Raw genomic sequence first — 12,642 nt, forward strand, 5'->3', positions numbered from 1 at the left:
AATTGTATCAAAATTAGTCACAGGTTTGAAAGTTATCCTATAAAAGACAAGTAAGTTAGCAAAGTGCAAAGCCAAATGAGCAAATTGAAAAAGGCCTCTTCCTTCCTTTTTCTCCCTCTCTTCCTGTTTCTCTCTTGTCTCGTTTTGCTTTTGCTTTTGTTTTTAATTATAAGGTCAATTTATCTGTTTAAGCAACAGACTTGAGAGTCTGTCTCTGGGACCCACGCCTGGCCCTGGCTCTCGCGTCTGTCTCGCAGACACACCGTTGCCTGTTCCCCATTTGTCACTGGCAGTCCCTTTATGTGAAACATTCAGATCACCTATCCGTATACAAGATTCCTAAGAATCTGAAACTCTGTAACAAATGCAGTGAGAGGAACTTTTTTGAGCTACTTAATTTACTTTTACAAATCTGCTCTTCTGGGGTTGGTTTAAGTTCTTTGGCAAAGGATCATTTTGATGCAGGATTCCTTAGACGTCTCTTTTGTCCCACAGAACAGTCTCCCATCAGTCGTTGTCACAAACCATGAGAGTGACACCTGCTTGCCGCCACTGGATGATCTTTGTTTTAAATCTGGAATTTTGTATTGAAAACAAATAACGTTTTAGGACCCAAATCCCTGCAATAGATGCTGTGTTTTCTTGAGCTCTGATCATGGTTGTGCCAGGTGTTAGAAAGGAAGGAGGAAAGTCAAGGTTGGCCCTCTACAACATGAGCTCTTCAGGGGATGGAAGTGTTTGTGTAATGAGTAATCCTGAGCAGCTAACCAGCCTAACCAGATTACTGACCAGGCGCCTTTCAGCCATAGGATCTGCCAGAGGAGGGAGGGACTTGAAGGGCTCTTGGCACAAAGCCTGTACTTGGCTCTCCCTTCAGAATGGCAGGTTTACAGAGTGGGTACTTCCCTCCAGTTTTTTTATGGTGGGGGGTGCGGGGGAGGGTTGGTGTGTTTTGTTTTGTTTTGTGTTTTTAACGTCCACTTTGACAATTTCTTTTCCTTTTTGCCTTTGAATCCTTGTGGTCATGTGGTTTCCTGTACAGGAACCATGTGTTTCTGGCTTCTCCTTAGCTTCCATGTGCCAAATAAGATCTCATGGCGTGATCTAGCTTTCGACTCCCCCAAGACTGTTCCTCTTACAATGAGGTCTTCTTAGGATTTTTAATGAAGCTGACCTAGTTTTTCTAACCTTCTTTTCAATAATTAAAAATGTGAAATTCTACCCAGAGTCATTTTCTGTGCCAGAACTTCATTTCAGTCTCTGACTTGGGCTACAAATCTGTCATAAATACAGCTTCTCAACAGGAGGCCCGTGTGCAGGAGTCAAGGAGCCCCACACGTACCGCTACCACGGCCCCATAGCGAGCTCCGCTGACTACTCCAAGACGCTATTCCTTTATCTGACTATGTTTGGTTGGATTTATACCAAATGTCAGAGATTTCTTTTTTCACTTACCACCCACAGGTACTTTCCCCCTTTTGGTGTAATTGCTGAGGGTTGTATGCCTATAACTTATTACTTTTTTTTTTTTTTTAACCACAGCTGTAATGTGATATAGTTTACCTGCTGAGTCATCTCTGAATTTCATTCATGTTTCTTTCATCCAAAAAAAAAAAAAAAAACCCACTGTATTTCTAATTTCTGCGCTATTCTTGGTGTAGATTTCAGTTACCCTTCCAGTCATAGGTGGTGGGATTTTTTTTCCCTCTTTAATTTTTTTTTAAAGATTTATTTATTTGAGAGAGAGAGGGGGAGGGAGGAAGCCAGGGGAGAGGCAGAGGGAGAGGGAGACAAGCAGACTCCTATCTGAGCAGGGAGCCAACACGTGACTAGATCCCACCAGGACTCTGAGATCATGAACTGAGCAGAAACCGAGAGTTGGCAGGCTTAACCAACTGAGCCGCCCAGGCATCCCTTCTCTTTAATTTTAGAAAGATGTTTCAAACAAGAATAAGTTCTCGTTACTGAAAGGTCCCCCAATAATGGGTCCGTGATTAAAGGAGCGAGACTGATACAAAGCGAAGATCAAACAAAGCTTGATTCCGCGCCAAGCATCAAGAATCAAGCCCACCAGCCCGGGGCCACGCCTCTTACAGAGAGCTCGACCCCCCACTGCCTTACCAACTAACTTTTAACGGGCAAGGGCCATGTGGTTGGGCCTGGCCACATACAGGTAGCCAGTGAGATTGTAACACACAGAGAAAGCTGCACAGTCATGCTAGGTCACACACGGGTGGCCGGTTGAACTACAAGTCACCCTAGTAGATATTTGAACTAGCCTATCACCTTGGTCAGAACTGGTGCCCAAAAGGCGGAGGCCCATACTCCTTGGTAGCTAAGGAGACAGTATGCGCCCCCACTGATTGGATACCTTCACCTGGCCTGACCCACCCTTGTATTTGGGCTTTGTTGCCTGGGACTGGTTTCCTGGGCTTGCTTTTAAGTAAGTCCCAGAGTTGGGGGTGGGGGGGGCGGGCAGGGTCAGTTTAAGTTTTACTGCATAAACAACAAAATCACTAACCCAAGATGGAATCCCTCTGACTTAATAGGCCCTTACAATTACATGTCAGACTGGAGCATAAATTAAATTGGATCAAAAGAGAAGAGCAGTTGGAATTTTTTGGAAGGGGGAGGAGAGCAGGGAGGGGGAGGGGCAGAGGCCAAAGGGGAGAAAGAATCATAAGCAGCCTCCACACTGAGCTCCGAACCCAACACTGGGCTCCATCTCACCACCCTGAGATCATAACCTGAGCTGAAATCAAGAGTTGGTTGCTTAACCAACTAAGCCACCCAGGTGCCCTCAATTGGATTTTTTTTTTTTAAGATTTTATTTATTTATTTGACAGAGAGAGATCACAAGTAGGCAGAGAGGCAGGCAGAGAGAGAGAGGAGGAAGCAGGCTCCCTGCAGAGCAGAGAGCCCGATGCGGGACTCGATCCCAGGACCCCGAGATCATGACCTGAGCCGAAGGCAGCGGCTTAACCCACTGAGCCACCCAGGCGCCCTCAATTGGATTTTTTTTAAAAAACATATTCAAGAAAGAAAATGCCGTAATTTATTTGATTGGAGCTTTTATTTTGGTGACATCTAAACTTCTCTCATATATTTTTAACTATTTAAAATAATTATATCCCATTTCTGAATTTCTTATTTTGTCTATACCCAGCGGTAACCCTGAAGTTAAATATATAAGGAAGTTAGCAGGTACAAGGTGTAATTGTAAACTAATGAGCACGATTTCCTTAATCAAATCACTCATACTACAGAAGGATGTTTTGTGGATAATCACCAAGGATTAGTGACAGTTCAGACAATTCCCAGAAAATGACTCTGTCCAAAATATACAGATGTTCTTTCTATCCCTAATGAACTTTACCATTTCTCCTTTTCATATAACCCTTTTTTTGCCACGTGTTGGTCGAGCCCTTTGCAGACAGGGCTTGTATCATGGTGAATCTCGCCCATAGCCTCAGCACCTAAGAGAATGTCGTAGTCAAAATGTATCGTGAGTTCTAGACGACCCAGCAGTTTTCTTGTGTTAGGAGAACAACGACTGAAATCTTACTTCATGAATTTTCCTATTGCCTTGCTTTTCACTGAAAACCATCAGAAACCTGTTTCTGCCATTAAAGAGAGTATGACAGAATTGCCTGTCCATAAGGTACCACTCCGTTTGCCCAGGGCTCCGGGGAAGTCCAAGGCCTGAAAGCTTGATATTGACAAGCATGAAACAGATAGACAAATTATTTCATTCTGGGGCCAGGACCTGAGGAAGAGCAGGAAGCATATCTGCTAAATGAAGTTAAAAGATGCCTTTCCTCTCTGTGTTGTCTCTACATTCGTCAGAGGCATTTAAATTCAGAATTTAGTTCTTACATAATCAGGCCAGTAATAACCCAGTGAGGTAATTACATAAAGGCAGGTAGCTAAGAACCCCCTTACTCCTATATTTTCTTCTAGAAAATATAACCTGCCATCATAACCACTACCACATTTTCTACAAAATTATCTTAATTTGGGTCACGTGTTGAGCACCTGCTGTGTTCTAGGCCCTCAGCTGAGTGTCTGTGACCAAACACAAACAAAGGTACTCATGGTCCCTGACTCCACCGAGTGTGAGAGAGTCCTGACTGGGCAAACACATGTGGGAAAATACTGGTGTTTTTTTTTTTTTAATCAGTTACCAAGTTATCAATTACAAAATATCTCAAAGCAGCAGCAAGTTATTCAGTCCCCATGAACGGATTAGAGTACAGATTCATCAACTAACCCTCCCATTTTCTAGCACACTCTTAAACATGCCTTGTCTCCTAGACAGTTAAATAAGTCCCATGTTGACCATGGGAGATTTCTCTCCCTGACATCAGGAGATAGCTACTGCCGGCCACTTGTGACACATACATCGCCTTGGAAATGTACCTTGTGCCTGTCACCATAGCAACACCCTGAGAATGACCTCAGCAGCCACTCAGAATCATTCCTACAAAACAAATTATAGCTATAATTAACTCTCTGAATTTACTCTGCAGTATAAATTTGTTCAGACCTTGGTGTTTCTTTGTAAAAGGTTAAATGAATGGAATAATCCACCACAAGTCCCTCTCCCCCCATAGCCCATCCAAGTTTCTCTTCAGAATATCAGATGCTTCAATGGAAAGCACGGTTCCATTCAGAGTCTCTTCTATTACCTTTTCTTAGAATGTGACAAGAATCAACATGAAAGGACGTGCGGGTCCTACCGCTCTGTGCCACATTTCTACAGGAACAGGAGTGACCGTTTCCCCTAAGCCAGTGTCAAAGGCAGAAGGTGCGGTGAGCCCAGAGCAAGGGGGCCACGTAGATGGGGCTTAGGCTGGGAGAAGCTCTCCACGCTGGCCGCTCCCCGGAGTGAAAAATGCAGGTCTCCATTGCACCCACATTTCCCCTGCTCCACAAATCGTCCACAACCCAGTCCTGGTGCGCAGCTACTGAGACTCCCAGACCCTCCTTTGGGAGACAGTCACTTATACGTCTTTTGGGTGGTTGTTTTGTGTTTTCTCATTTCGTTCTTCTTGCCTTGTTTTGGGTGCTTGCTCTTTGCCTTGGGTTGGGTCCTAGATGGCGTGCGGTACAACTAGTGGACCTCAGTCCCGCTCCTTTCAGCTTTTTCCTTTCAGGGAGCTGGATTAATACAACTTGAATACTCCAGATTAAAGTGAGCCTTTCTCTCCCCACCATCCACTGAGACAAAGCAAAAAGAATGCCAAGTGAGAACTGGAGAAATGCATGGAACATCTTCGATAGTCATTTCCTTGCTGTACCATTTGTACAGTGAACAGACAGAGTAGAGCGTGGCAAGTAGCATGTCAGTGCTCCCTGTAAGTTCATTGTTGCAAGGTTGTCATTCCTCTTTGCGGACTGTGCTGATGTTGAAAAGGAGCAAAGGAAAGGCAAAGAAGGGAAAGTCTGAATGCTTTTATGCAAGTCTGAACGCTCTAGATATTCAGCTGATATTGCAGTAGTGCCCTTGGTTCATGGAGAGATACCATAGGCCACATTTTTAGGGGAGTCAGTAAGTCCTCCTTAGTGCTTTTGGTCACGGAAACAGCACCCCGATTCTCTCTTGTTCCGTCATGGGCCGTGTTGTGATTTCCCACTTCCTGTGATGATTCTCTAAGTACTGCTCTGCAAAGAAGGACACATTCGTGCTTGGAGTAGTCTGTTGAGTTCACCTCCGAGTACCAGAAAGCCATGATTTCTCTTTACTGCAGGAACATGACAGTGCCATGTGTGCAGGCATGAGCCACCCCGTTTGACCTCTGTGAGTTGTGGCACATGAGCGGACATGGTTGACCGGGCAGCATGTTTCTGGGCCAGCTTGTCCATGGAAACTAGAAGTTCTCTCATTCCTGACTTGATTTTTGTGTATAGTAGTTAAGTAAATGGTGGTCTTGCAAGCTTTAAAATGTGCATTCATTTCAAGTGTTTCAAATCAGGGAATTGGTAAATCAGAAAACCCCATGGCTATAGACTTGCCAGTCGATTTTGTATTTATGGTGTGTTGAGCTGGTTTATCTGTAGAATGAGACACAGTACAAACCAGCTCCCAGAACAAGGGCTTGTTAAGCCCATCAGATACCTTCAAGACCATGCCAAGATTATTGACTAAAATTTTGGATCTGGTCCATTTTTCTTCCTGCCTCTCACACCAGTATTGTCCCAGCCTCCCTGTCTTCATCCTCCAGCCATTGTTTATAGTAATTCAAGATACCAGGCTGGTTCCTATCAGTCAGTAGAGAGCTAATTGCCAGCTAGAGAATAATTGATGTGTTTGGGGTAAGGCCACTAGAATACTAATTAATTTGTTACTTTGCATTAGGAATTTCCAAGGTGATCCTTTTTTCTTTTGTCTCAAAGAATTTGATAGACCTCCAAAAATGCAATAGTTTTATGTCTTCGTTAAAACCACTTAGCTCTACTATTTTATGATCCATGAATCTTAGAGAATTAATGCAATATTTCTTGTCAACACCCAATTTCAAATTTAATAATATAAGTAATATGGAAACACCGCTAGTAACAATGGTATTTAAATAATGCAAAGACTAAATACCAGCATAGGAAATCCATCTACCCATCCAACAAATATTCATTAAGTACTGTCCTCCAGGCACTCTTTGAGGTTCTAAGGCAAAAATAATGCTGGTCAAGACAAAACCCTTCCCATAGGTGGGTCACTTTGACTGAATATTTGTACTCTTGCTGAGTTAGCAACATACTCCACACTAGACATTTCCTCTATGTACCTCAGAACTGTCTTGTTTTGTGGGCATAAAGGTGTTGAGATTCTAATCCCCTCTGATTCTATTCATGGGGCCACCTTTTCTTTAAGTCTTAATGCATATGTTAGTTACTTAGTGTATACCCTTCGTAGCTGTATGCTTGAAACCATGCCTGTGTCTCATCCTGTCCAGGGCCAAGGGGAGCATAGCAAGCCTTTGGAATCATTAGGATGCCGGGCAAAGCGGTCCTTTTCACCTGTTGGTCATTAATTCTGTCAAATCAGGTCATTCTCAAAGTTGCAAATTATTGGTTTGCAGTTTGAGAGAGTGAAAAGTAAATGGAATATAACAGTCTTGAGATGACAGAATTACTCTGATGGAGAACAAACGTGTGGTTGCCAGGGGTTAAGCTCAGGAGAGGCAGTGCACAGGACACTTTCTTCGTGGTGACAGAACAGTTCTGTATTGTATGAATCTTGACATGTGATAAAATTTCGCAAGAACTATATACCCCCCAAAAAATGTGTGTGTGTGTGTGTGTGTGTCTGTGTGTGTGTAAGAACTAGTGAAATCTAAATAGATTGTATTTGAGTCAATAGTATTGGATCAATGCCAGTTTCTTGGTTTTGGTAATACATCATTGTATGTAAGGTATTATTGGGGGTAGACTGGGGGAAGGGTACAGGAGAATTCTCTGGAATATTTTGCGACTTCTTGTAAGTTAAAAAATTATTTCAAAATGAAAAGGATTTGTTGTTTGTTTTTTTAAAGGAATGGAGAAGCAGATAAATTTGAAGTTTAGGTGTGGTGACTCTAAACACTGGGAATATCTGACCTTAGACATTGTTAGCTCAGTAACCAGAAACCTCAAAAATTGTGGCTTCACATTAATCACAAATGACTTAGCTTTGGACAGAATTTAGGACATGGTATGCTGCTGACCTCTCTTAGGGGAATAAGGAAATACATTCCAGAGAAAAACGCTCTGATATTCTGTAAAAAGACAAAAAAAAAAAAGGATTCTGACCTTATGTATCACTCTGTTAACTGTTTATTTATACAAATACACAAATAAAAGTTCTGTCAGTAATTCAAAATCTGTTTGCTTTGAACTCCGGCTTTACCCACCAGACCTGCTAAATAAGCAGAAAATAGAAAACTCCTTTCATTTCTTTTCCTTTCCCCCTCTGCTTTGTATATGGGTTCCAAACGATAGAGAAGAAACGAGAAAGCCTGTGAACCAGGCAATCCATAGATGGGTTACCTTGCTGTGCCCAGTGGAAAGTTGACTTTTATCTCTCAACTTTCCAGATTGCTCTACCCCTTTCTGATATTTCCCTTCCTCTTCTCCACCTCTCTTTTAGGATTTAGTTTTGCCCTTCCGTTTCCAGAGGCAGATTTGGCATGATGGTATCCTAACATTCTCGTTGTGTCTTCCCTCCTCCAGCTATCTTAATGACCTGGACCGCGTTGCTGACCCCGCCTACCTGCCTACGCAGCAAGATGTGCTTAGAGTTCGAGTCCCCACCACAGGGATCATCGAATACCCCTTTGACTTACAAAGTGTCATTTTCAGGTAGTAACTGAGTCTGTTAAACCCACCTCCCAGCTCCTGTGCCTTGCCTAGTACATTTGGGGAACTCTACAAATACTGAAATCATGTGTAGACTTTGAAACAATCTGCAGACCAGTTATTTTCAGGAGATATTCAAATGAAGTAATATGTTCCAGAAAGAGGAAGCAGAGGAAAGATGTATGGGCAGGTTTCTCATTTCAAATTCAGTCACCAAGAAATTAGTGAAATCTGAAATTTGCTGGTGGTTGAACAAAATCAGTCCCTTAAATGTTGGTCCTGACTATTATTCTTTAAGAATTGGTCCTGACTATTCTTTGAGTCACTTTTTAATTGTGAGGACAATGGCTATATCTTTAGATTTGTGTAAGATATGAATGACCTTACGCCCCTACTAAGAACAGAAAATATATGTTATCAAAAGCTTTTGTGGTGTTTCCTTCAAGTCTACTGGTACCAATGCAGAATTCTTCAGTAGCAAGAAAGATGTGGGTTGTTTTATATTCCTGAAATAACTTGCTTGAAATTGTTCAAAATAGGTAATTTTGAAAATGGATTGATGATCCCAGTCCAAATTTATATAGGAAAATAGAATGAAGAATTCTGCTCCTGTTCAAAAGTATTTTAATGTTTTTTAAGAAGAGAAAAAATAAATAATACCAGTATACTTTCATTTAATCTCTTATTATACAAACGCTCAGTTATACTTCTAGAATACAAACCACGTTGTGCTTTGAGAAGTGAGGCCATGTGAATATATGTCTTCGAGCATAGAGAGTTGAGTTCTCTGGGGAGCCTATCCCATTGAGGACAATTACGTTCACTAGAGGGATGTGAAATAGGAGTCATGTGACTCCCAGTTGGTAACTGCCACGTGGTTCAGATGAGCAGGCCCTCAAAGCACTCTGGGGCTTATTCTACTCAGTCTCCACCCCTGGAGTCCGGTCTGGCCGCCATATGCCACTCTAATGGATATATCTGGAAAGCGGGTGGCATTTTAGAAATATTTCTGAACCTTATTTTTTGTCCATCTCTAAAATGGTGGCATTAGATGATCACCAAGGTTCCTTGTAGCTCCACCATTCTGGATTACATAAGCTTTGAGTCCATAGCATTTGGAGATCTTCGATTTGGAACACCCAAATTTCCTACCGCTTATAAAACTGTCCTGCAGAATATTTTCAGAAGACATAGAGCATTTCATAGAGATTTTCATCACTTCATTGTTTTATAATTAATAGTGAATTCTGAAGCAAGGTTACTCTTACATTTTGTTTTTACTACATTTTGCTCACTAGCTTAAAGGATGCTTTTTTGCCACTACTGTAAAAGTAATGACTCAGAAGAATAATTTCCTGCCATCATCGAAAGCATCTTATAGGGCTCAGAGTGACAGGATTTTATAGAATGAGGATTTCATATAAATGAGTAATGAATTCTTTACTTGGCATGAAGGAAGAACTAGAATTTGGTATTTCTAGACTTAAGAGTTCTAGTTTTGATGTCCATCGCTCATAGGTCTCCCTGAATCCGCTGCTTTGCCCCTTAGAAATCTCTTCTGTGCCTTAGCGAACTTTTAGAAGCAGTCACTAGAAACTAGAAGATCCTTGATTTCTTAGTGTGCATTTAAGGCAGGGAAAGACCAGGAATAACTTCAGTTTTCAGCAAATGCTCAGAGAGACCTCCTCTCATTCTCTGAAAGTATTTTACCCTGCAAGCACTGTGCACGTTTTAGCCAAGATATGGATTGAACCTTTTGAGGAAACTTGACTTCAGTGCCAGCTGCGGCTTGATATTTTCATATAAACATTGAAACTCATATTAATTGATGTCAGCATTGGTTCCTAACCAGGAAGTCAGCACATCATTGACATGTTAAAAACAAATCCTTGAAAGAGTTCAAGTGGTGGCCTCTGGAAGCATCTTGATGTTTCATACACTTTGCTTCTTAGCAGGTTAGAAAGTTTGTTTGCATTTGGCCAGTTGCACCATGATACCGGTAGGTCCAGTGACTGGACCTGTCCCAAATTATTGCCAGTATCGGAAGGAGAAAACAAGTCAGAATACTCCATGGATAACGTATCAGTGGAGTTCTGTTTGCATTTTGTTAAAGCATCACACATACCCATATTGAAATATGTAGCATCTTGTATCTTTAAATGTGTTTGCAGTCCTTTCTAGCATCCTTGAGAAATACACAAGGATCTTCATTCTCATTTTACAGAAAAAAAAAACAAAAACTGACGTTAGTACTTGTCATTAGAACTTATCACAAATAAAGCATATTTTGTTTCTGATTTTTCTGTGCACAATGAAGTAAAATACCATTTTGCTTGACCTGGCACAGGATTTTTTTTTTTTTTTACAAAGTTACCATTTTCACTAATCAGATAACATTCTTATAACCACAATTATTAATTACCCAGAATGTCTTGACTTAGATTGTTAGGGAACAGAAAGTTAGTAGATGTTCACCAGAAATATTAATTGAATTGAGTTGGATGGCCATTCTCTCTAGAGAGTGTTTTTCTTAAGTGTGTAAGTAAAGCTGTGTGTATATTGATCCTTTTTTCTTTATATGCTATTAATATGAATATTGTTAACCTTGCAGAATGGTCGATGTAGGGGGCCAAAGGTCAGAGAGAAGAAAATGGATACACTGCTTTGAAAATGTCACCTCTATCATGTTTCTAGTAGCGCTTAGTGAATATGACCAAGTTCTCGTGGAGTCGGACAATGAGGTGAGTGCTCTTTGGACAGGCAATGGATTCTCATTTCAATATCTGACACAAATAAATACGAGGATGTTGGGTGTGGAACATGGGGTAAACCGATTTCATTGCTTTTTGACTACTGAGTTGGGGACTTTTTTCAGTAGTAAAGATAACCCTGAGGTAGCACATGGTATAATCAGAACAGTAAACTCTTGTCAGTGGTATGAGCAGGTCTGTGTGTTGAGGTTTAATTAGACCCTATTTGATACTCTTACCACCGTGTAGACGCTCTGAAAATGAAAATAACATAGAAATCCCTAGGCTAACGCTCACGTCATTTTCTAGCCCTCTTCCTACAGGATGGAGCTGGGAGTGTTGGAGTGAGTCAGCCTGTTTTGTTTTGTTTTCATTTGGTTTAAATCATTGTTTGTGCGTTGGGTGGGCCCCAAAGAGTACTCAAAACCTCTCTTGGCAAATGTGAGTGACTTTGCAGCTGGGCTCTAGATCAGTTCATTGTGGAGCCAAGAAGTGTCTTGGCGACGTGGCCGTTCTGCTCTTACAGAATCCCATAGGCTGTGGCATCATTTTGTCTCTCCTTGAACGGTGAATGATTGAAAAAATTATCCTTGATAGGCCTGTCTGGAGAACAGATTCAGTACTGTCGTCTTCTCCCCATTACCTGGAAACCTAGCAGGTATAAATACGGGTTTTGAGGATGGTAGAGTCTCGATGATGAGTCAGAGTTGACTATGGAGGAGAACACAGGGGCACAGAAAACTCGCTTTGGGATGAAATTCACTTTGTGTGTTTGTGTGAAATTCAGTTTGTGATCCCTGATAACCTGGTAGAGGCAGAAATTGCAGACAGACATGCCAATAGTATGTATTAAATATCCGACTTAATAGGATAGAAAACAAGAGAAGGAAATGAGCTATCTCCACCAGCTTATTAAAATATAATCGGGCATATTCAAATGTACTTTTAATTCTACACGTTTTTTAATATAGAAGAATTCTGGTTTCCAGTCCTTTTAAATATTTTCTTTTTTCTGCAAGTATTAATATCTCTATCAAAATACATTTGCAATTTCTTTTGCATGCTGCAGGGTTGATAAAGAGTTCGGGAAGCGATACCCCACATAGAAGCAAGTTACCTATTTATTCGTGTCAGAATCCTTCTAGGGTGCAAGTATATGGGCTTTTGAATCAAAGAACTTTATAAGAGTGTTTATCAGCCATTTGCCCTCTATAGTTATAATGTAAACTGCCTGCCTGTGAGCTAAAATCTGTAGCAATCAGTTACCAAAATCTAAGTTAAGCAGTTACCATAGGAATTTTAGCTATGGTCTGTCTGTATGTATTTCTGTCTTTATTCCCGTGTTCATTTGTTGTTCCTCATTCTTGAGTGTAGTGTTTTGAATATCCTGCGTATCTGGGGAACAGAATAAGACGTTTCTGCTATCTTCGGAAGTTGAATCAAGGTACAGAATGTTTTGAGGGCTTTTCTACTATGTGCTAGGTACCAGAGTATCTAAAGAGGTTTCATTTCAAAAATGAATCCTAAAATTAGCTTTGCCCAGAAGGACCTCCTAAGA

The 12,642-nt window shown here is 41.2% G+C and overlaps 1 protein-coding gene across 1 annotated transcript in view; it reads left to right on the forward strand.

Moving 5' to 3' along the window:
- GNAQ (G protein subunit alpha q) overlaps nt 1-12,642 on the forward strand; it is a 304,923-nt gene that overhangs the window by 218,679 nt on the left and 73,602 nt on the right. Inside the window, exons 4-5 of the mRNA XM_044265849.1 lie at nt 8,209-8,337; nt 10,946-11,075. Of these exons, the coding sequence (XP_044121784.1) occupies nt 8,209-8,337; nt 10,946-11,075 (259 nt within the window). The remainder of the gene's footprint in view (nt 1-8,208; nt 8,338-10,945; nt 11,076-12,642) is intronic.

The sequence above is a fragment of the Neovison vison genome, chromosome 9, assembly GCF_020171115.1.
Source record: "Neovison vison isolate M4711 chromosome 9, ASM_NN_V1, whole genome shotgun sequence".
Taxonomy (NCBI): Eukaryota; Metazoa; Chordata; class Mammalia; order Carnivora; family Mustelidae; genus Neogale; species Neogale vison.